Source organism: Dreissena polymorpha, chromosome 12 (genome assembly GCF_020536995.1).
Source record: "Dreissena polymorpha isolate Duluth1 chromosome 12, UMN_Dpol_1.0, whole genome shotgun sequence".
In the NCBI taxonomy this organism is placed as follows: Eukaryota; Metazoa; Mollusca; class Bivalvia; order Myida; family Dreissenidae; genus Dreissena; species Dreissena polymorpha.
The window spans coordinates 8,190,987-8,216,592 of record NC_068366.1 but is presented as its reverse complement, the minus strand read 5'-3'; the positions used below and the strand labels follow the sequence as shown (position 1 = coordinate 8,216,592).

General features: G+C 36.4%; 2 protein-coding genes across 2 annotated transcripts in view; one reads left to right on the top strand and one right to left on the bottom strand.

The window, feature by feature from the left end:
- LOC127853857 (ras-like protein family member 11A-like) overlaps window positions 1-25,606 on the bottom strand; it is a 222,059-nt gene that overhangs the window by 25,138 nt on the left and 171,315 nt on the right. The gene's annotated exons all lie outside the window — the stretch shown is intronic.
- LOC127853215 (ras-like protein family member 11A-like) lies at window positions 1,754-24,132 on the top strand. The gene is made up of 4 exons (XM_052387500.1): window positions 1,754-2,512; window positions 22,041-22,097; window positions 22,731-22,804; window positions 23,417-24,132. The coding sequence occupies exons 1-4, from the start codon at window positions 2,374-2,376 to the stop codon at window positions 23,861-23,863; spliced, it is 717 nt and encodes a 238-aa protein (XP_052243460.1). The 5' UTR covers window positions 1,754-2,373; the 3' UTR covers window positions 23,864-24,132.

The window sequence follows — 25,606 nt, the reverse complement described above, 5'->3', positions numbered from 1 at the left end:
TACAAACAGCCCTTGCCTTTATTCTTAAGTCTAAGAATGGGTTGAATAATACAGGTCTAGGGCATGTAGACTTAAGAATAAATAATAGACTTAGAATCAAGAAAAATATGCCCAGCATTTTAATTTATATTGGCTAACTCTGGAAATAATGTCATTTCCAAAATGTTTAAGAATTATTTGAATAGTGTTGGTAATGCCAAGTTTGACTCAAAACTCAAACAATTAGTTAATATTCACATTCAAAGAATATTCTTTATTTTAGAATTAACTGCGTTTTAAAATAAACTTTTGTTTTATTTTCACATAAATAATATTGCCTCAAAGAAGTATTGTTATTACAACAATGATTATAATTCTGTTTTAGACGATGAATTGAAAGTGCACTTTGTACATGTACTTGGTCACTCATAAACCTTCAGTTTAGAATTGTTTGTTGAAAACTGCTCCAGGTATCAGTTGTACATATACTTAAGTAGCCAATTGAAAAATATTAAGTATTCTGGTGTAATTAAACGCTTGAAGTATGTGTAGAAATAAAGCTATGTCTAGTTGTAAAAAACAAGTAGAATTTCTAATGTATGCCTGTTTATCATTTTCAATATGAATGGCAAATGTCTTCATTTTAGGCACCATTTATTTCAAAGGGATCAAATTTATCATATTGTTCTATATACATGTTCAAACTGTTTACTGTTAAAATCACGGCTGATTAATTGTTCTTGTTGAATGCAGTTGGCAAATTGTGTGCTGTGATAACCACAAGTCACATGATTTAATATGAGGTACCTTTACATAAGAATAGACATGCATGTTTACGTGAATAGCGGAACCACCCATAAGGGATGTCTGTGTGGGGTCATCATTAAATATTTTTCTCAATATTTAATTTTAGCATTTACAACGCATGATATACTATCCATGTCTAATTAAACCCATTGCTAATTAAACACACATGTTTTTACCAGACATCAATGTGTTTTTGTGTTCCAGTTTAATTGACTCACATACAAACTTAAACAGGAAGCACCAATTGATTTGAGTAACTTTGGCGTCTGTTTGTGACACAGATTGTATATGGTTTCTTCATGTTATTTTCTGGCCTCAAATTTATTATTTTCGTAAAACATATGAGACACGTTCTGAGAAAACTGGGCATAATGCTTGTGCATAAAGTGTCATCTCAGATTAGCCTCTGCAGTCCGCACAGGCTAATCAGGGATGACACTTTCTGCCTTAACTAGATTTTTGCTAAAAAGAGACTTTCTTCGAACAGAAAATATAGAAGCGGAAAGTGTCGTCCCTGATTAGCCTGTGCAGACTGCGCAGGCTAATCTGGGATGACACTTTACGCACATACAATAAGCCCTGTTTTCTCAGAACGCGTCGCATATGATCTCTTTGAGCGCATATTTTCTGGTTATAAGATCAAATGATTTGATATATGAGTTCGGTAAGGAGGGACTAAATTGAAACTATAAATACCATAAAAGCGGAATTTGTCGTCCCTGATTAGCCTGTGCGGACTGCACAGGCTAATCTTGGATGACACTTTACGCACATGCATTTAGCCCTGTTTTCTCAGAACAAGGCTCCATGGTTACTGCCATAGCCTATCTTCAAGTGGAGTTACATTGCATGGGATTGCCGTAATGTATAGTAAACGCGTTATAAGCATAAGTTCCAAAGCTAAGAAGTTTACGCTTAAATTGTCTTAATTTAATAAAGCCCTGTGTAACACGGTTATGGGTTTCACGCGTCGCTTATCTATCCGCTTTTACAGCGACAATGGATTTAACCCGCTATCGCTAGCAGACCATTATGCAGGTCTGAACGTCAGTTGGTTGCGTCTACCTCTTCTAATACACCGCCGCTGTTGCGCATTTGTGACAGAAATCGTTCCGATAAATGCTGCGATTCGAGAAGTCAAAGTGCCTGTGAGAAAATATTGTATCAGAGAGAGTTTAGTAAACATGAATGTGAAATTGGAATTCAATACAATATAGTATTCTATCGTTTCAGATGTGAAATATAAGCGTAAGATGAGCATCACATTAAATGTACGTGATTTTTATGGAAATATTTATTTATGTATTTGTGTGTAGGGTTCAGCGACTAATAGCGTTTGACTTATATGTACATGCACGCGAAAACATGTTTATTTGTAAATCTTCGTATGTTGAGCGACTTCTATACATTAACTAAATTTTGGTGTATTTGAAAATATAAAAACAAACAAAAACAAACTGGCAACTAGTTAACTTCATCAGTGCTTCAATTCTCAAAGTGGTTCTGATCTTTGTTGGATTTACATAAGATAAGAAGGCGGTTTCCAATATAGCGAGAACGCAATAAAAAAACGTGTTTGATATCCCAATGTCAGTGGAGGGTAACCTGGACAGGGTTGGTCATCGCAGTCCGAGGGCGAGGCCGGACACGCCCCCACGCCACGCCCACTCGAGCGGCAAGGAGGTCAACATACTGGTGCTGGGTCATCGAGGAGTAGGCAAGACAGGTCAGCACAATACTGTGTTTTAAAACATGCGCAGTCGGCTTTTGATTACCGTAATAACTTCTAAGTTTTCGAACACTATATGTTTTCACAAACCCGATTGTAGCCAAAATAAATTTATTTGTTGACTCGAAATTGTCGGACATACATGTTTTCTTCCATAATAAATTAATCTAAATTTTCGGACAGTTTATTTTTGCAATGCTATTTTACCAGAACTCTTCCCTGTTGCCCTTATCTGGGGACACTTCATGCATTTCTTGTCAACCTAATTAAGGTTACAAACCCTGCTGTACGATTTCCTTAGACAAATGGCCATTACATATGCGTAATAGGGTTAAAACTATTAATACCATTAAAAGACGATGGTTTCAAAAACAGCGTAAAGTGAAAAGTATATAAAATATATGTTTACTATAAGTGTGTTCTTTTTTCAAGTAATTGCTATTGTTTATTGACACAATGGACGCTGTACGATTGCATACCCGTATACGATCGTTAATTCAATATTAAAGAGTGTCTTTGAATTTTTGAATATCTGTATTGTTTGTCTCTAAATTTTCGGACATATGTAATTTGTGATTATTTTCGGACGCGAAAACATGACTTTGTTAAGTGCCCGATAACTTGATTGGGTTAATTGTATTATTTCAACTCCAAGCTAAACGAGCCCTAGGTGTTTCACGCTACATACAAACTCCAACGGTGAAGTCCCGATATAGACCTGTATACCCTTGTTCGATAACGAGTAGACATTAATCGAATGTAATTTAGCATTATACAGCCAAATAATGAATGGTACAGGTTGTACTTAGATGGATTAGATGCACGCGTGTCCATTTAGTATGCGTATCTCAACCTAGTTCTCAATTAAAAACAGACGTTTCTTATAAAGACACATATATTGGTATATAGCCAGAACTAGTTTGTTTAGCATTATAAACACAGAAGGCGATCAAACAATGGGCGAAATGTTATGAGCCTTGTTCTGAGAAAACTGGGCTTATTGCATGTGCGAAAGTCTCATCCCAGATTAGCCTGTGCAGTCCGCACAGGCTTATCAGGGACGACACTTTCCGCCTAAACTTGATTTTCGGTAAGGAGGGACTTCCTTAAAACAAAAAATAACATAAAAGCGGAAAGTGTCGTCCCTGATTAGCCTGTGCGGACTGCGCAGGCTTATCTGGGACGACACTTTACGCACATGCATTCATTCCAGTTTTCTGTGAACACGACTCTTATGTTTTCAATTGAAGAGTGGCATAACTAGTAATGAGCCAGTTTGGACGCAGCACATACTTTGAACCACGGATATATGAATGAAAATAACTCCTGCGGTTACACCAATAATTCGTTGATACAAGAAGTTATATATTTAAGTTGTTGACAATACTTTGAATATTTATTAATATCACAGACCATGCTTGAAATTATACAATGTTTGTTATTTTTTATAAGTAATTTACGCTCCCAGCAACTCGGAAGGAAGAGGTACGCTCATAGTACTCACTTTTTTCCATAACTGGCTGGTCTAAATTAATGACGCGTCTGAAAACCGAATTGCATCATGATCTCGTACTCTCTAACACTCGAATTGTATATACAATAGTTAGCTAATCAGCAATAATCAATAGCTTAGCTAGAATCACTGAATAGTTCAACATTAATCACTTAACAGCCCATCAATAATCACGTAAGAGCCAAGCAATAATTACTTAATAAGTTAATATCCCAGCAGTAATAACTTATTACATGTACTCATGTTTGAATCAAACTATTGCTGGCCGTATCGGTATTTATCTTTAAAAAAAGTCGGTAAAATATTCCAAAAATAATACAGGTGTAGTAACACATCATCATATAAGCCGCGTTCTAAGAAAACTGGGCATGATGCATGTGCGTAAAGTGTCGTCCCAGATTAGCCTGTGCAGTCCGCACAGGCTAATCAGGGAAGACACGTTCCGCTTTTATGACATTTTTCGTCTTAATGAAGTCTCTTCTTAGCAAAAATCCAATTAAGGCGGAAAGTGTCGTCCCTGATTAGCCTGTGCGGACTGCACAGGCTAATCTGGGACGACACTTTACGCACCGTTTTCTCAGGACAATGGTCATATCATCTGAATATGTGTGAATACATTTGTGTCGACACACGTTGTATGTTAACACAATTCTCTTTATTATGTTACCATCTTGTAAGCGTTCTTCTTGTGCAGACAGACATTTAAATTATCGGTAGTTCTTAAATTCCGTCAAAATTCAGGGTCATTACAATTGCTGCAATCAGAATATTATCGAAGTTGCTTCAGGTCGCTATCTATGTCCTTAATCTATAATCAAGACAGCAATTGCTACAAATTTCGAGATAAGATAATGATAACAACTTCAATTTCACTTTCAACATTCCCAGCAGATGTTCATTTAATGTCAGAACATTTTCCCACATTCTGGTAACCTTTTACATAAAACAACATGGGCTTAAAATAAAAATTATCCTAAATCACATCAAGCATTTCTTATTTGTGTTAACAGCATGCAGTCTTCACGCTTTTACAAACATTTCATCGAGTCATTGGACTAAAAAAAAACTTAAACCTGTGAGCACATCCTAAAATTTGTTTGGCATTACAAACTGATTGTTCGATCGTTGTTTATAAATCACGAAATTAACGAATACGTTTGCGGTCATTTTTTTTATACATTCCATCATACTCGCTTTTTTAATAAACTCAAAATATAGTAATGAAAGAATGTTAAATACAGATTTTTATAGATCTCATTGCATATTCTTATCAAACTGAATAATTACAAAAGTAAACAACAGACAAGTTGAGCCGACTTCATACCCATCTTTGCCAACGGTTGATATTTTCGATTACCGGTTATGTTAACACCTCCTTTACAATTAATATACACATGTACTTTATATCATCAAAACATGCCAAAAGTCATTCTGGACATAAAAGGAATACTTTCCTTTACACAATAAAGCAATATGCCTAGCTCATTAACACAATGACTAGTTCATAGTTTAGTAACAAGGTAACTTACATTAACTGACATTCTGACCATGTTTCTCAATTTTCTCCGACTGATTACATTCACTGGCACAGATTGATTAAGATCCGTGCATTATTATATATGTTTACGACGTAAAGGCGAACGCTCTATGTAACACATATTATGTTCGAGAACAGGTTTGTATTAATGTAATTTAGATACCGTTTTCTGGTGGTTGATATTATACAAGGAATCACTAATAGCATGTGATAAAGATGGATGAAAGTAAACCACACAATTGTTAAGTACTAACATAAATATAAAATTGATGGCAGAAATAAATGAACTTTCACAGAGCGTGATTGGCTATACTTTTAAAGAAATCTGCATCCACTGAATGAATCGAATGCTATCAATTATTACATTACACATAACTAATTTAGTCTTTTATTTATCATAGATATAATACAGTGCAAAAATAAGATGACACCAAAACAATCAATCTTTGCTGAACATAAGAACGAGATCAGCTTTTGATTATAAGTATTATTATATAAATAGTATTTTTTGGTGTTCATTTTTTTTAATTGAGAACAAATTTAAATTTACCTTGTGTCGGTGTTCTTGGTCTCGTTCTAAATCGTTGGATATGAATTATGATGCGAGTTCATACACACCAAAGTCATAATTAAGGTCTGATCTCAATAAATAAAGCTTTACAAAACGCGTTTGAAAGTGTTATTAACGTATGAAATCTATGATGCTTAGAGCTAATTAACATTCCCGTATGCACAAACTATTAAGTTTTGTTTCCGTTTGCATTTTTAAAATTGTATAGGATCTGGATAGAACTGTTCAAAACTAGGTCCGTGATTTTACATCAGAAGCATTCCATAAACAATGTAAGTTACCACATATGGAAGTTCAACCATGTGTAAAATAAATTAAAGCACGACATTTTTACTTTGATAGTTTATCTCTACGTCAGAGAAAATAAAAATGTGAATATACTGTTTTTACAATTGTAATACCATTTTGAAGTTGCTACATGGGTGTCTTTGTCCCGTAAGCAAAGCAAGCTTTGAATACAGAAGTCTCCTATAAGAGTGGTGAACCGTTCTAATGATCACGGGTTACCTTATCGACATAATTAACAGAAACATTGCATTTACGTAAAACTGGAAAAACAACGGTTTACCAGCCCGAACATAACCTATATATATTATGCAATAAATACAACATTTCAACAAAGGTCATACGGTGGCAGTACCGCAATTTTTGCTGAAACCAACAACAACTAAAACATTAAATTTCGGGACAAGTGAATCTTGCTACACATGTTTGTTTTCTTAAACTGTTATGCTGTCCCGAAAACTGTTATCCAAATTTCAAAATCAAATTGCTTTACTTTATCTGAGAAAGCATGTTTTTCGAAGGTATGAATTCAAATTTAGACACCGTGTACCCTCAACTGATTTGTACACTTGGACATCGCATACTGCGCACATGCAGGTTCGTTTTGGTGCACTTATGAGCACGTGTCGACAATCGACACCGCATACTGCGCACATGCAGGTTCGTTTTGGTGCATTAATAAGCACGTATCGACACCGCATACTGCGACACCGCATACATAGCACATTCAGATTGGATTGGAGAAATTAGAAGCACGTTTCGACAATCTTTGTAGCAATTAACCGAATTAAAGAATGAGTGAGTATCCGGCGGGGCTCGTTAAACAACTGACACTGATTTCAATTGATGAGATCAACAATACTGCTTATGTTTGAATGATACGTAGTTCTTGTAGGAGATGTTAATGCGTTATTAGATATAAGACATAGTATATGTATTAGTTTTATTATTTGAAATGATCAAGCGTTTCTTATTATTAAAAAAGCAATTTATAAAAAAAATATGGCATAAAAGAGCTTATTGAAAGTCACATACAGTATACAGCTAGGTATGTATGTAAAGTCCAAGATATCTGGATTTATTAACATGATTAGCTTAACGTTTGTATAAAACAGAGCAATACTTGAAGGCATGTGGCAGGAAAATGCAGTATATATGAATGCATATATGATACCCTTGTAAAGTACTAAAACATATAGCCAATTATAACCATGATTTGAAGATATTATTTGCTTGTAACACAATAAACAGTAGTTAATGTTACTTAAGGGTTACGCAAGTTCTACATATATAGCACATTGTATTTGGTTATGTTGAAAATGTCCATGAAAATTTAAAATTGGGTATATATTCGAGCAATTGCAAACAAGTCCCGATTGTTTTATACTACATAATTTGTATAATTCTTTGGTGTTTTATTTCAGTCCGGTTGATTTTAACTCATGTATTTGAACTGGTTCGTAAAAAACAACTTACTCTTTAACCTAAGACAAAGAATTTAAGACTATTCCATTACATATCCTCCTTGGATCAGCCTAGTAACAAGTTCCAGCTCTGACAACATTATTCCGTCTCTACCACACATTATTGTTGAACAAAGCAACATTAGTCGCCTATTTATTGACACGCGGACGTGTTTTCTTGTGCCTAAGTATTCTCTTCTGTCTTTTGAGTGGTTGATAAACACGGACCCAGCATACGTATAAGTAGTATCACGTTTCGTTAGTTTGATGTGTACTGCGTCCATCTAGAACAATATTCATACGCTGTTTTATTCAAACATTAGTCGCATGTATTTATTCAAACATTAGTCGCCTGTATTAATTCAAACATTAGTCGCCGGTATTTATTCAAACAGTAGTCGCCTGTATTTATTCAAACATTAGTCGTCTGTATTTATTCAAACATTGGTCGCCTGTAGTTATTCACCATTAGTCGCCTGCATTTATTCAAACATTAGTCGCCTGCATTTATTCAAACATTAGTCGCCTGTATTTATTCAAACATTAATCGCCTGTATTTATTCAAACGCGGACGTGTGTTATTTTGCCTAAGTATTCTCTTTATTCTAAAGAGTGGTTGATGAACACGGAACGCATCTGTTCTTGCCCTGGAACCAAAACAAACGTTGTATACATGCGCTATGTCCATTTAAATAATCTAATGTCAAGCTCATTTGGGGTTTAAAGAAGTAGAGTAATTCACTATATTCGTGATAACATCGTCTTCAATAACAATCACATTCTTTCTAACTGTATGAACGACTGTGTTCATGTCTTAGTATAAGATATCTTACAGGTAATATGTTATAAACGACACAATAACTAAGTGGCCATTTGCCGCGAGTCATTAATTGTTCCCTATTTAAACCGCGTTGCTATTTTTGTTACACTACCACCGATGACACCCCAATAACCCCAGTCGTCCCTGTAACCGTGACTCCCCAGACAATTAATGACAATATGACCAAAACCCCATCGACCACGAATCAGACTACTCCCCCTTCCAACGGGCCATCATGCTCCCAAACCCATAAACATGCCCCGGCAATATGGCTCACCTTTTGCCTTACCACTGTTGCGGTGATCTTCCCGCGAGAGAAGGCTAAGGCAATAGGGGAAGCCTTTATCAAACTGCTAGGCTCTGAGAGAGTAAGACCCCTAAAAAAGTCCAAAGCTGGTCTCCTCTTCAAAATTAGGGACGACGCACTCAACCAAGCTAAACATTTCTCCTTTGATAGATTTGACTTCAAGCTAATTGCTGAAACTAAACTTGCAAGGGGTGTCATCCAAGTTCCCAAAATCGCGGATATAGACAAATTAAAAAACGATCTAAAAAACAAGTCCAATGTAGAAGCAGTCCATAGTGGTCTTAAAAACAATGTCATTACGGTCACACTCAAGACGGAAAACGCCCCAACAAATATACTAGGCCACAATGTTAAGCCCGCGCTCCTAGCAACTCTTCGATGCTTTAAATGCCAGATGTTCGGCCATGCGTCCAATGTTTGTAACAATAACGCGAAGTGCCCACATTGCGCGGGGAATCATTCGCACGCGTCGTGCAATACCAAGCACGCTAGGAAATGTGCAAACTGTGGCGGCGGGCACAGCGCGGCGTATAAGACCCAATCTTGCCCAAATAGCTAAACAGTTAGTTGGTAAATCTGAAACAGAAATTTTGTCCATACTCAAAAACAAATTCCCCGAAAATGAGGCGCAATATAATATTGAGCATACCACTCCTACTCCGCCCGAACAACCGGCATCAACATCAACCACAAATAATGTAGCCACAAACAATGTTGAACATACATTCCGCCATCAGCAACAACAACAGCATAAGCTACCCTCCAGCTCACAAACTTCAGATCACCCTAAAAAATGCTCAATCCTATACCATCACCGCAACAAACAAGGCAACAACAACCTAGGCAACAACGCCATCATCAGCAACGACACAGGATATCCGACCACCCCGCGTATTCTCTTCAATATACATAGAAACCGGCTACGCATGGCCCGTAACAGCTCGACCCCGATCATGCGCCATAGCCTCCGCAAAGGACACGCGATTGCACCGCCGTTTCCGGTCTTCTTTCGCCACGCGTACGGAATATATTAAGTTAATCCAGTAGCCTTAAGCCCGTACGTTAGGTCAATTTAACACACCAAACCCCCAATGTCTGCGACAGTTCATACTCATAATATAAACAGTCTTACAATTATGTCGTGGAACGCCCGAGGGGTTACTCATAACTCAAATGCAAAAATGTACGAGCTTCAAAATTATGTTAATAACAACGAAGTGCATGTAGTATGTCTTCAGGAAACGAACTACAAAAGTAATCACAGACAAGTTCATTTAAAAGGATATCAAGAACCTGTGAGAGGTGAACAAAGAGAAAAACTTATAGGCACTGGGGTAGCAATATATGTAAAATCGGGCATTTCATTTACTAAAATAAACATTGATCAAGATTGCCCTATTGAATCGTGTGCCCTCACACTGTACTTGACTAAGCACCAATCATTCCGCATTCAATGCGTATATGCTCAAACTAAAGATAATACGTGTGAAAATTATGCAAATTTTTTCCATTCAGTTGAACATAGAAAGAATAATCTTATTGTTGGCGATTTCAATCTAAAACACCCCTGCTGGAACCCCGAGGGTGATCCACGATGCGACGATAACTCTGAAAATCTCTTAAAATTAATTAACAATAACAGCATAAACTTCCTTAACGACGGTCAAATAACAAGATTGTCTGATCGCGAAGATCAACCCGACAGCGCGATCGATCTAGCCCTTACCTCAGCCCATCTTCAAGCTATAAGCGATTTCAATGTCATTGACGACTCGTTTGGAAGTGACCATCTTCCAATCATAATAAACATTAAGACAAGAATAGAGAATACCCTTCCGTCCACACAACACACATGGAAAATACACAAAGCCACACCTGAACAATGGAACAACTTTAAAACTCAGTGTAATAATGAATTCCTTCCTAATGTAGATAATACTGACACCAACTCTTACTTTAAATCCTATATAACAAAACTTAAAACTGCACTTGATAACTCAATCCCTGTAAGCAGAACACCTAAAAAACTCAAACGGTCTGTACCATGGTGGAATCAAGAATGCACAGACGCCATTAAATATCGTGAAAAAGTAGGAGAAAATGTATCCGAATCAGAACCGGACCTAAGTATGACAAATATAGGCAAGCCCGCAAAAGTGCTAAACAAGTATTAATAAAGGCAAAATTAGAAAGCTGGAACGAATTTTGTAATAATCTCTCACATAAAACAACTAGCAAAGAACTATGGGATCAAGTTAAGCGCATGCAAGGCAGACCCCCTACTATTACACCTATCTTTCGGGTTAACAACGAAGTTCTTGTATCTAACGCTGATAAAGCTTCTGCCCTGGTACAACATTATCAAAAAGTAAGCAGTGACGAAGGCTACTCTGAAACGTTTATTGCAAAGAAAATAAAAACAAAAAATGAATTTCCTGTCTGGTTACAATCTCTTACCGAGGAAAAAACTCACAAGTACAATGCTCCTTTTAGCCTGTTCGAGCTCGAATCAGCTCTCCTTACATGCAAAAACGGCGCGCCGGGCGACGATTACATCCATTATAAGATACTTAAACAACTTTCACTCTCGGGGAAACAAGAATTACTTGCCCTTTATAATAAATCATGGTCTGAAGGTACTCTTTCTGATGAATGGCACGAGGCCACAATAATTCCGATTCTTAAAATCAATAAGCCTAAAGACTCTCCAGCCTCATATCGGCCGATCTCTTTAACCTCTACGTTCACCAAACTAATGCAGAAAATGATAAAACCGAAACTCTGCGCGTATCTAGAAAAACATAACAAAATCTCAGAAGTCCAATCGGGCTGTAGATCTAACCACTCTTGCGAAGATCATTTAGTACGCCTTGAAGCTGATATTAAAAGAGCCCAAAATCTCGGTCAAACCGTAGCAGCAGTATTTTTAGACCTCACAGCCGCATTCGATAAACTATGGAACGAAAACGCCATTAAAACACATAATACGTTAGGAATAGAGGGTAAAATGCTCAACTGGCTGGCAGCTTTTCTTACAACGCGTACAATAAAAGTGAGACTGCATGACGCGACATCAGAATCAGTTGAGACTATAAACGGCTGTTCCCAAGGTAGTGTCCTATCTCCAATTTTATTTTCCGTGACTATGAACACCCTAGACAGAGAAATTAATGCACATAATTCACAAAATAACACTGATCTAATCAATTTATCACTTTTTGTAGACGAAAGTGCAATATGGACCACATCAAAATCGCCGAATCTAGCAATTACTAAAATCCAAAAAGCCCTAACTGCAATAGAAAACTGGAGCGCATCGTATGGCTTCCAAATAAATCCCACAAAAACCCAAGCAATCTTATTCCCTGCCAGTGCACAAAAAGTAGCGGCCAATGCACGTAAAGCAACTCGATCTAAGAAAACCCCTAACCCCCACAACTTACTCTATGTGGTGCTCCTCTTCCGCTTCTTGACAACATTACTTTTTTGGGTATGACATTTGACAAATATTTAACATGGAAAGACCACATCCTTAAACTAGTTATACGCTGCCAAAAGGACCTCAACTTTCTAAAATGCATCCAAAGAAACAACTGGGGTACGGATAAAAAAGCCCTTATGCGTATCTATAAAGCCACTATCTGGGCAAAAATAAACTACGGAAGCATTGCGTACAATTCAGCCAGTAAAACATTACTCAATAAATTACAAGTAATCCAAAATACGGCACTTAAAATTATAACTGGTACACGTAAATCTACAAGCACCGTTCTGCTGCACGCTGAATGTGGAATGATAGAACTGGGTCAACAAAGGCAAATTAACCAACTAAAATACCGCGCGCGCACGCTATCTATGGGACCAAACCTCCCAATTAATCTTAGTGTTACTGAAGACCCGGCCTTCCAAAAAAGGAAAAAGAAGAGTGGTCTCCCGTACGCGCAGAACGTGCTCGAGCTAGGCAAATATTATGAGACTATTGACATTAAAACTCAGGAACCTACATACTTTAGCTTAAGAAATCTATCAAAGCCAAATATTGACTTACATCTAACAACATTAATTAAAAAATCCGACAACGACCCAAACAGTGGCTCTATAGCTCAAAACTATGTAACAGATAAATATGGGGATTACACCCTGATTTTCACTGACGGTAGCAAAAATGAGGAACTTGAAATAGCAGGCGCGGCTTTTGTAGTGTATCAACCCAAAAATGTCATTATACATCAGTGCAAGGTAAAATACAATAAAGAGCTGTCTATATTTGCTTGCGAACTAGCTATAATAAACAGTGCCATAAAGTGGCTTAACGAACTTGAAACTCACGAACGCTCAAACTACGCGATATTAACCGATTCTGTCAGCGCCTTACAAGCACTTACTGCAGGATCATCGAAAACGCGTCCCGACCTTATATGTGCAACATTAAAGGGAATCACAAAACTAGCAAACAACAATAGCACTCTCCAATTCGTATGGATCCCGAGTCACGTAGGCATTACGGGTAACGAACACGCTGACCAACTTGCCAGAATAGGTTCCCATAAAGGTCTACCCTCTGATTTAAAGCCTAGCGCGCGCGAACTAATTGCAATCATTAACCAAAAAGGGTATAATGAACAGGATCACAAATGGTCAATGTACTGCGCCGATCATAATTTACCGCTATTAACCAACCCTAGCCATAAGATTAACATCTATAGTCCCATTAAAAGGGAGGACAGGGCTTACTCGCGCATGCGCCTAAGGGTGACTAGATTGCACGGCGACTATTACAAAACTGTCCTCTGCCCCCAGTGCAACGTTCATAACACGTTTGAACATCTTTTCTTTATATGCCCTAAACACGCTGAACAGAGACTAGAACTAAGTGCAGGGGTAATAGCGGCCTACAAAAACCCACTTATCATTAATCGCGACTCACTGTTGATGCCTCCAAGCGGAATCGCTCCTGTTGTGCGACTGCACGTGTTTAAATTTTTGCGCGACACGGGCTACTTAGATAAAATATAATATTCCGTTGGACTATTAGCGGTAAATAGAAATAACAACACATACCGTCATTTATATACTGCTTCATTTATTTAAATTAATAATAGCGATCTTATGTACTAATGACGGGCGGGACTCGGACGATGGTCACTTCGGTGTGCACCATATGGCCACTCGTCTGGGCCCGAACTGAACCTAACCATATTATCCCGGCCCTATAGGAAAATTAAAATCAATCAATAAATAAATAAATAAAAACTCTAATGGCAACTTTATGTACTAATGACGGGCGGGTCTCGGACGATGGCCACTCCGGTGTTGTCCATATGGCCACTCGTCTGGGCCCGGCTCGAACTTATATACTATTATTAATTAATTTGGTTCTAAAACTGTACCGTAAAACAATCCATGATATATGTAATTTTAAAGATTCCAATTAATAATGACTATCTTATGTACTTATGACAAGAGGAAAATTGCATCAACAAATAAATAGATATAGAAACACTGCATGTAATGTGCACGCCGAGAACCTATATTTGTATTTGGGGTCCAAATGTACTTTGGATTGGTAGTACATTACAATGCAGTGTCCAATAACACCTTGTTGACGTCAATACATAAATAAACAATACTATAAACAAGGCAAAGATGAGGGAGCTGTCTATAACGAACGTTCGCGGTTTCCTCGTCTGCGCTTTAAGATATATAGGAAAATTACACCAATAAATAAATAGATAAAGACTAATAATACTAAAACGACGGAAGGGTACGTCCCCCCCCCCCCAATACATATGTCACTTGGCCCCTTTCGACCACTATGGATAAGCTCTAATCCTTCTTTTACAACCAAATAGCGCTCTAGGTAACAAAACCCAGGGTTCCGCGAGACCCTTGTTTTCCTTCTCTTAAGCTGTAATCAGCAACAACGACGAAGGTAGGGGAAAAGCACACCGACAACATACTTCCACGCAGGATCGGAAGACGCAGTAAGTGCGCACGTGGGCAAATTTACCCACAGTGCAACCCCTATAGGTGTAAATAGTGTTGTAATTAAATGTGATTAGTAAACATTTTTTCCCATATGTACAAGACTTAAACATGTTGAGTAGAGCGTGTCGGCTGGGCCAGAGGGCGCGCCTGAAGAGATATCTCTCGCCCGTGCACTCTGGCTCCGTTGACATGACATCCGTGCACTCTGGCTCCGTTGACATGACATACCCAACATGACAAAAATAAAAATAAAAAGAGAATGATGACGGTATTTGTTGTTGTTGTTTCCCCTACTGTAGCGTAGGTGATGTTTTTTTGTAGTGTAGTGTAAGTTTTTTCCTTGCATGCCTGTGCCTTGTTACGTTTGACGTTGAATTGTAACCCTTGTTTTGCTAATCTGCACGTATTACCCTTGTCACTATGAGGGTCAGATCGAATAAGAAGGATGGTCAGCATTAACATCCCAGATCTATTCCCTCCTGAACAAAATGCACTAATACATATAATTACCATCTGTGTAACCACTAGCAATATGAACAGGAAGAAGAACGTGCGCGCACTCTCTCTCTCTCTCTCTCTCTCAAAAACAAATCAATATAAAGGCGCGTGAAAATTTTCTCCCAAAGAAAGAAAGTGTAGAACCAGATATTGTCCTCCCTGTACCCCCAACAACCAACCAGTCATCTCGGTCCAACCACACAAACGCAGCCCCTTTTCTACTATATTAAACTAAAATACCTTTCAAAACTATTCTGACCCTTGCAACACCATTAACACACCTGACAATATCCAATAGCACAACAGAGAGAGCCCTTGTGAATTTACACCAAGACACAGGGCAGTAGAGTAATATCTGTACTAATCTATGTTTATGTACTAACTAGTCCTCCGCGAGGGACGTTAAACGGGGGTGCAGTGCAGTGTATCGGTGCTGTACACCGGGCACTAAAAAGAACCAGGGGCGCCTCTGGAATCGGGGCGCCCTCTGTATCCCGCTCGAACCCCCACTAACACCTCTTGGGGCGGAGAGCACAAAAACCACACACAAACTATAAGGAATTAACATTAATGCCAATAAGGATAATGCTAATCTAGAGATAATAGGAATACTGCAAAAACCATTTCGATAAAAGGCAAACCACTACATAATCCATTTAAAAAAAAGCATCTAGTCACATTAAGGTCTCATTGGCCATCGTGCTATGATGTATAATATGACCTTATCTTCTCCCCTGAAGGGTCACAGGGGCAGGTCGATACATCTGTAGTCGAGAAGACGCTGGGCGACCTGTAAATAAATCTCAAATACACACACCTTGTTACACTACCAGTAATAAAACCAGTACTTATGTTATACCTGTTACTCTGTCTGGAGTGCAAGTATGTTCTGTTGTTGAAGATACTTGTATTAATATGTGCATATGTACATATATTAACACCCCCGGAAAACCGATCTGATGTGAAATGTTGGACGTGCTCGGAAAAGTTTCCGATACATTTTGCTGAATTTCGGTAGGGTAAGTAAATCCAGTTCTATAATTGTTTAAAGGCATATTCAGGATTTATTGAAATATGGCTATTTGAAGTCGACGATGCAGGCATTTGTCACCGATTTAGCACTTTATTTCCAAATTCTTTAAAGGTATGCCAGTGAAAACGTTTTTGCATCGAAAATGATATCAACCAATGTCCCCGAGTAACATATCCGCCAGGGTTTCTTAAAAACATTCGTATTGGTGGAGAAATTCGACTTTACATTCAACATGTTGATGAAAAAATGACATGACCCGGTGCAGTGTCAAAGATATGAAGATATGACAGGAGTGCAGTTCATTTATAAACTTAAAAGCTCACTATTACAGCTGATTTATGCCCACTCTGATGCATTTTAGATCATTTTCATTGAACTTATGAGGTTTCATAATTATATCCATTCTGAAGCTTAGTTAATTGCCAGCTTATTTGTCATTATATATATGTGTTTTTGAAATATTCTAGAAACAATCTAAATTTCGACGCTAGTGACCTATTATTTAATTTTGGATTTCATTCCATCTTACACCAGCTAAAATCTTGGTTTACTGGTTCCTGTTTCTGTAATAATAATATTTTTATTCAAACATGCCTTTAAACAATTATAGAACTGGATTTACTTACTCAACCGAAATTCAGCAACATGTATCGGAAACTTTTCCAAGCACGTCCAACTTTTCACATCATATCGGGTTTCCGGTGGTGATTAAGGTTAGCCAAACATAAGTGTCCTGATACGATTCAAGTGTCTTACAAATGTCATACAAGATAAGTATTGATGCAAAGCATCAAAGGGCGTCGGGAATTTCAGTGTAAAAGGCACTCAATGAAGTTACATGGAACGATTTTTTTTCTACTGAAAATATTAATATATTGGCCGATTATTTTAAACAAAATAGAAAAAGATACTGGTATAACCATTATCTATGATTGTGTGTTATAACCCCCAAATAACCATTATTTATGATGTTGTGTTATAACCCCCAATTAACCATTATCTATAATTTTGTGTTGTAACCCCCAAATATTTCATAGTTCATTTTATTTACATTGGTTTCCTTTTTTTTTACTGGTATCCGTGTGCAGTTTTCATTAATGGAACAGAACTGTGTAGGTTTTAAAAAATCTGCTTCATCTTGTAAGCGTAATTTCATATTTTTCTCAACTTAAAGGGGAGATGATTCTGAACTTATTATTACGTTGCTCATTTACGATAGGGGTTGAGTACTCATTGATATGAAAACACTGTTAAAGTTTGAAAAAAAAATTGAATGAAAACTGTAAATTGTATAAAGAAGCTGCATTTCACAATACTTTGAAATTCAGTAAAAGATCATAATAGATTTATTGCTCCGATATTCATCATTTTCAATAAGGTTTGAGTAATACTGATATAAAAACACTTAACAAGTTTGGAAAGATTCAGACGAAAGTTGTGAAATCTTTTAGACAAGTGGAAATTGTTTATTTTGTCAAATTTAATAGAAAAAAATCTGGACTTATTGTCCCGATGTTTCTCATTTTAAATTAGGTAAAAATGCTCATTGATATGAAGACACTGTTAGTTTGGAAAGAATCTGATAAAAAATGTTGACATAATCACCTAACCAAGCAGTTTTTCACTTTTATTTTTAAATTCAAAGAGACATAATTCTGGACATATGGTCCGATATTGCTCATATTGAGTTTGGGTTGGGTCCTCATTGATAAAAAAAACTGTGAACGTTTGGGAACAATCGGATGAAAATTGTGGACTTCGAACAAGGATTTCAAAATTTCTCAACTTCTAAGGAAGATAACTATGGACGTAATGGTCGGATAATGCTAAAGGGCCCATACCACCTGGATACGTGTCGCGCTTCGCGCTCTATATGTGGTTCTTAAAAAAACTCCGAGGAGTGCTTGACTCAAGGGAAACGGGTTGCTGGGACACAGCTCCTCCTTGATAAGCGGCTGCTTCCTTTATCGCAACTCATTGTTACAATCAATAATACGTGTCGCGCTTCGCGCTCTATATGTGGTAGGGATAGGCCTATGATAGACAACCATAAAAATACATGGATAATCGATGTGTTGTTTGCATTTATTTGTTAATATAAAATCACGTGTATTTTTTATAAGATATTTAAGTGATGTAAGAAATTTTAATTAACGTTGTCACCACGTTGCACATTATTCAAAATGTCCAATTGTAGTAAAATGGATTTTAAAATGTCTACATAAAATAAAGCTTTATTATATTTATTAACCTAACTGGAAAAATTGTCAGCCCCCGAACTGTTCCGTTCGTGCCGGAACTCGGGTTTGAATCGGGGGGGGGGGCCTTTAGATGACTGTCGCGTAAACAACTTCAGTCTAGCGCTCTCCCAACTGAGCTATTCCGGCTGACATTCACTTATGTACTGCTATTTGGTGAAGTTGTGTATAGCGATCGTTATTATATGTCTATTAATAAACTAATACATTGTACGTTTTCGTACCACTACGCCTTCCAATAAACTTGCTTGCGCGATAGGTCGTCAAATATCGTACTACATCGATTCTCCACTAAATAAGCAAATTAGAAAAAACACAAAATAAATATATTTTGATTATGTTTTGTTTTACACAAAACATCATTTCGCCCCATTGGTGCAAAAAGGTACCAAATGACATTTTGGTCAAAAATGACATTTTAGTATATTTCATTATGACTTTGTATAATCTTCATTCTGTAAAAATGTCTAAGCTGTAGCTTGTAAGGTTCCAAAGATATAGGACACTGTAAAAAGGTACCAACTAAAAATTTCAACATTTGTTTGTGCAAAAAGGAACCATATGACACATGGTACCCTTTTGCAGACATGAAATGAATGTGTCCACATTAAAAAAAAATATAAATGTGTTTAGTTGGTACCTTTTAGCACAACTATGAATACACTAGGCAGACGCAGGTAACAAATTATTGGTTAATGCTGTACCTTTTCCCTCAACAATAAATACATTTTCCAGACACTGATAACACTATCAAACTATCCTGTTAACCTAAGATGTCTTGTAATTAGCAGATGATAATTATGAGGGTGAAGTTTTTGCACCTTCATTTGGTGATTATTAGAGTGAAGAGAGCAGACACATACTGAGATTTTATACATATGACTTTGTACATGTTATTTATAGAAGGAGATGGAAAATAATAAAACTGTAAGTATATTTTATTTTAAAATTAAATTAGTTTACCAGTTAGTTATGAAAACAATCAAAACTTAATAATTAATAAAATGTCTGCATCCTTTTTGAAAGAGTTGATTTCTTTATTATAAAATTATCATAAAATTATCATGGATGGTAGTAATTTATTTTCTTGGATCAGTCAGGAGAAGAACATACTTTATATGTACTAACGTTTCAAAGGTAGCTTGTAATTTCACAGTTTTTACATAAATCAGTTTTAATTTTATTTAAAAAGTATAATCAATATATTCACTATATGGTGGTATTTGCTTCACAGAAAGAAGACAAGGTTTGGTCCGATGAAGTTTATCATACATTTACAAAAGAGGAACTGCTTGGACCTATGATAGCAACGCAAACAAAAGGCAATGATTCCGACACTACAGTTCCTGAAGATATTCCATTAGATGATCTTGGTAGAAAAAATAATCAACCAGTTAAAAGGAAACTTATCAAAGTGATAGTGAATCAGATCACGATGATAGTGCTGATGGTGAAAACTATGATCCTAACAAAGATAAGATCAATTTAACTGATTCAGAATTCGATGTTAAGAAGCTGAAGACAAAAAGAGAGACTTGTGCAAAAAGATCAAGCAAAGAGAAACTTCATTGAAAAAGAAAACCAAGAAATTAAAAATTCGACAGAAAAATAACATAAGGAGAATAAGTCAAAGTGTACTTGCCAAGATATTGAGAGATACAATAATATTGTTGAAAAATAGACGAAAGGTAGCAAGTGTAGCGGTACGTACCAAACTTGAATGCCATTAGCCACAACTTTCTACTTTCAGGCCATTCCCAAATGGAATGCGATTCAGTCCATTCAACTATTGAACGTTCCAAAAAAGTAACGCCAGTGTATGTTTCATCCCAATGGTGTACTTTAATTTCTCTAGTAAGAAAATCACAGCGATATGTAACTATACAATGAAATACAATCATGTCATGGACTACAAAGACTTTGTAAAGAAAAATTGTACAAACCTGGAAACATCAGTCCCTGTACAAAGAATAAACTGGCTAAAGGTCAAGTGGATACAAGTGCGAAGGGACAATAAAGGATCAGTATTTATGAACTACAGCTTTGACAACAACCAATTGCAGGACAGTACAGAAAACAACAAGATAACATAAAGGCGTTCAGAACACTTGGTCAACTTGTGAGTCAGATTTAAAGCGTTGTTACGACACAAAACTGCCAATGTCGATTCAAAAGAAAAATGACCTTGTTAATTTATGCCCCAAACAAATCATTCCTGAGGAGTTTCATTCTTATTACGAGTCCTTACCGACGATCAGCACGAAAAAGGATTTTGTACTTATGGAGTCGGACGATTAAGATACTGATATTGAGTGAAGAATATTGACAATGTGGATATTATGGGTTCTCTGCATTTTTGTCAAACACTGACATTTGCAAGATAAATTTTCAAGAATACTATTGTTTTTAACCTTAACAATACTTTAATTGTTTACCTTTACAGATGTGTCACATCTTTATAAACGTTTATACTTAACTGTTGTTAATAAAGTAAAATAATCAATTTCACTTTTCAGTTTTGTGTGGTGCAAAAAGGTACCATATGTCATAGTTGGTACCTTATTGTGCCTTTTTAGAATACAACACACATAAAAAGTTCGTGCAAAAAGGATCCAAGTGCGCATATGGTACCTTTTTGCATGTAGTTTACCTTAATATTGAATTATGCAAAAAGGAACCATATGACATAATTGATCAATTATCGCTTATTGATAACTGGAACATGTTCAATTTGTGCAAGCATAAAGGTTGTATTTATATCTAACCATATGCACATTTTAAGTCCTGAGTTTTCTAGAGTTAATTTGATATACACTTTCAAATCTTTAAACGCGATTTTCTCAAAACAATGAAAATGTCACTTGGTACCTTTTTGCACCAATGGGGCGATTTGTTTTAATACAAAACCAGAAAGTTTCGTGTATTTGCCCAGTCCCTGTGATATTTCCCCTGTGATCAGTTGTGGATCAGTTATTAATTAAAACAATTAGCTTCGCATTATTGGCAATAAATGTTGTAAAAAAAGTTATAGGCACAAATGCAGTACTTATTTACACTAATTTACACAAAAAATCACCACTATGCAAGATATTCTTAAAACAAAAATATATACATTGATTCGTAAAATAACTTCTCCTCCCATAAGCGAAAGAAATGCATTACATACTAGTCGCCGCCCTCAAGGGCGACGCCAATAATAATCAATAAATATAATAGTGAATGTTATTTAATAATATATTATTATCATTTCAGCCCTAACTGTTCGATACCTGACCAAACGATTCATCGGTGATTATAATTCTGAAACAGGTAACTGAACGTTGTTGTGGCTTGTAATACAGTAAAACAGACAGTGTGATAAATAGTTTATTATCGTTTCGTGGATTACGCGCATTTATCAAGATAATAAAACATGACATTACATTCATTGCTAGTAACTCGATGTTAAGCGTTTTATCGCTAAGAGCGATGAACCAACTAATTATACGACTTTGCTGTAATGCTTACCTGTTCTCGAAGTTTAATGCCGTGGTATATTGAAATCTGCGTCTGTCGTGTTAACCAATAGCTTAGAAATTGGAGAACTTCACAGATGTCTTGTTCTAAACCGTTTGGAGAATTTCACGATGTTCAAACAAATGTGTCTTCAGCAATGTTCAGTTTATCGAAACATATTTGCATTTAAATCATGGCTCCAAGAGTTCGTGGACGTTTAAGTTATACATAACAATACCGAAAACTTAAACACTATACTTGTTATTAGTTTTTGAGAATTCTTTTACGGATCATTTTATTCATGCTAACAAGAATATACATTCCTACATATAATTGAAATTACATTAAATCAATTAAATTGCCTTCTTGCTATTGACAAGGTTTTGGTTCGATTTTGTTTTCACTATGAATGTTTGGGACAACATTATAAGGCCACTTTTATTTCAGAGATGCTGTACAGCCACTCGACATGCATAGACGGTAAACATCTGACCCTGCATATCCTAGACACACTCGGACAGGTGAACAACTCGCAAAAATAATAAAACTAAATACGCAATTATAAAATTACATAGATGATTAGAAGAAACGTGGGCACATTTAAACAAATATAGACTAAATTAGAAGTAACGTGGACACGTAAACGAATATAGACTGAATGCCACTAAATCTGGTCGCTTTTTTATGAAAATTTGACGTACGGTATGTGGAAAAATCAAGGTCTCCATGTGAAGCCAAACCATTTTAAGCGATACAAATTACCTGCGGATTAGCGTGCAATTTAAGGCAAATGCACACACACCACTGCATCTCATTATAGGAACCGTACTGTAATCTGCCGTCATAATTTGCTTATCAAATTTCATTTATTTCTCTTTATTGTACACATTTGCCCATTTATGTACAATCAATATACATGTAATTAACAAAAATTCAAAAATTGAAAAAGTTCAATAAGGAAATATTCAGAAATATGAAATAAAATAGTTTCAGTTATTTATATATCAGCAAATAGCTGAAAGTTTCATTGTTGCTGATTGGTAAAATAATTATCGCTAAGCGTGCGATGTATAGACCGTTCCAGTTCGATAAACCGAGTTTTTGTTCCATAATTTTCGGGTATTTATTTTCAGACGGCAACAGACGACATAAGTCCAAACCAAGTCCTATGGGCAGACTGCGCCATCATAGTATTTGCGATCACAATGGCCTCGAGCTTCCAAATTGCGAGAACATTGGTGGAACGCGTGCACACTATGAGTACCAACCGGTCAATTCCTGTAGCATTAGTGGCCAACAAGTCGGACATGATTGAGAGAAAAACTGTGTCTGATACTGAGATCAGTAGACTTTGTGCCGAGTATAATTTGCTTTTCTTTGAAACATCGGCGAGTGAAGGTCGGACCAGCATGAATCAAGTGTTTGTAACGTTAGCGCAGCAAGTGCGACATATAGTGAAGAAGAAAGAAGGACTGACTCGCTTTATGCACAACCCAGCAGTGGCAGCCAAGTTACAGATCCAACAGTCATTCCGAAACCTCGCCCAGCGAGCATGGAGAACTCGAACTTCTACCTTGTAATTGATGTGACAATGTTATGTTAACATCGAGATCTTGCAGCCGTCAGCCATTTGCCTAAATACATTACTATATAAATGAATTCAAATAATTTGATGTCTGAATAAAAAAAGTTTCCGGTAATCTTTGATACTCATTTGGTAAACAACACGCGATTTACCTGTATATTTCATTGGGCATATGGATATGAATTGTATTTTCGCTCGAAGAAATGTTCTCATATATTGCATAAATGCAAACGTATGTATCTAATTTTCAACATGTTTCTACGAATAAAGGGTGTAAACATGAACAACAACACTTATTATTATTTCAGACAAGCTTTGTAGTGTAATGTTAACAGGTGTTTTTTGTTCAGAGACGCATGCTGTTGTGCAACCGAAGATATGATTTCTTCTTTCTATGCAAGACACTGCATCTTCGCAATTTTCAATTAATCTTTCATAAAAAGGGCGATTTTCGTTGAAGACATGTTTGTACGTAAAACTGAGGTAACACAGTTTGTGTTATTTTTTGGTACACAACACCTTTTCATTACATTTACACACATGTTTTTACAATATTGCTCAATTTACATACAATGACGTTATTCACTTTTCGTAATACTTATAGTTGTGAATGAGCTGCTTCAGTTGAACATTCTCCCCATTAACCCTTAAAGCGCTGGAGCTGAATTTTAAAGGCCTTTGCAAACAGTTTGGATCCAGATGAGACGCCACAAAACGTGGCGTCTCATCAGGATCCAAACTGTTTGCTATTCTGATAGTATTCTTTGAAAAAAATCGAAGAAAATGCTAATTTTAGAAATTCTGCAGACGACATTTTAGCAGACGACAAATTTCCCAGCATGCAAAGGGTTAAATCTCACTTGCAGCACTCTTAACGTCATGTGTTGTCAAGATTGAACTGATTACGAATACAAGCTCACCATGTCATGCCATATAAAAGATTGTTTTCACATGTTATAAAGATGCCGAAACAAATAATTCTGTAAAGTCCTGAATGAAATTGCAATTGGAAGTACATCATCTGAAGTGACATAGCTTAAATGCACATTTACTTCATTTTGCAGTGCAGTTCCATTAAAGTAAGAATAATGCAAATTAGCCAATAGACGTTTCCGTATTTCATGCCGATTTATTTACTTAAATTCTAACTTCGAAAGGTGAATCAAAAATGAAAGATTCTCTAGACAAAACTACTGTAAAATATATGTTTGAATATTGTTTGTTACAAACTGATTTCTGAGTAATATCAGTGTTATAGAAATTAAAATGTATTGAACAATGCAATAAGCTAATTCAGTCCAAACTAATTTGAAAACAGTTATTGGTAAACATTGACAGAATATTGCTTACAATGTTCAATACCTTGTTTGCGTGTGCTAAATTCTCCTAAATTAAACGTTAAAAGTGGTGTTTGAAGAACATGTGTTTACTTTAAGGCGTATGTTTAAAACATTCACGAGGTGTGCGTCTTTTGACAACAATGTCTATGGCATGGTAATTTATTATGTTTCGCAATACACACAAGAGCTTCTTTAAACAATAACATGTGTAGATTACTAACAACGTCGGTCGGAGAATTTTCAAAAAATAAAAAAGAATTGAGTATGTGGGATGTACAATCAAACAGTTTTTTTAACAAAGTAATAATGGCTGCATTACTTTAACAATACAACGACACGTGCGTGGCTTTTTCATTATGTAATTCTTTCAATAGATTACACCTTAAGTGAGACTAGTG

Excerpts from the sequence above, each read along its gene's own strand:
- LOC127853215 (XM_052387500.1), top strand. The coding sequence starts at position 2,374 with ATGTCAGTGGAGGGTAACCTGGACAGGGTTGGTCATCGCAGTCCGAGG. Across the intron at positions 2,513-22,040 it reads TCGAGGAGTAGGCAAGACAG|CCCTAACTGTTCGATACCTG; the intron begins GTCAGCACAATA and ends TTATCATTTCAG. Across the intron at positions 22,098-22,730 it reads TGATTATAATTCTGAAACAG|AGATGCTGTACAGCCACTCG; the intron begins GTAACTGAACGT and ends CTTTTATTTCAG.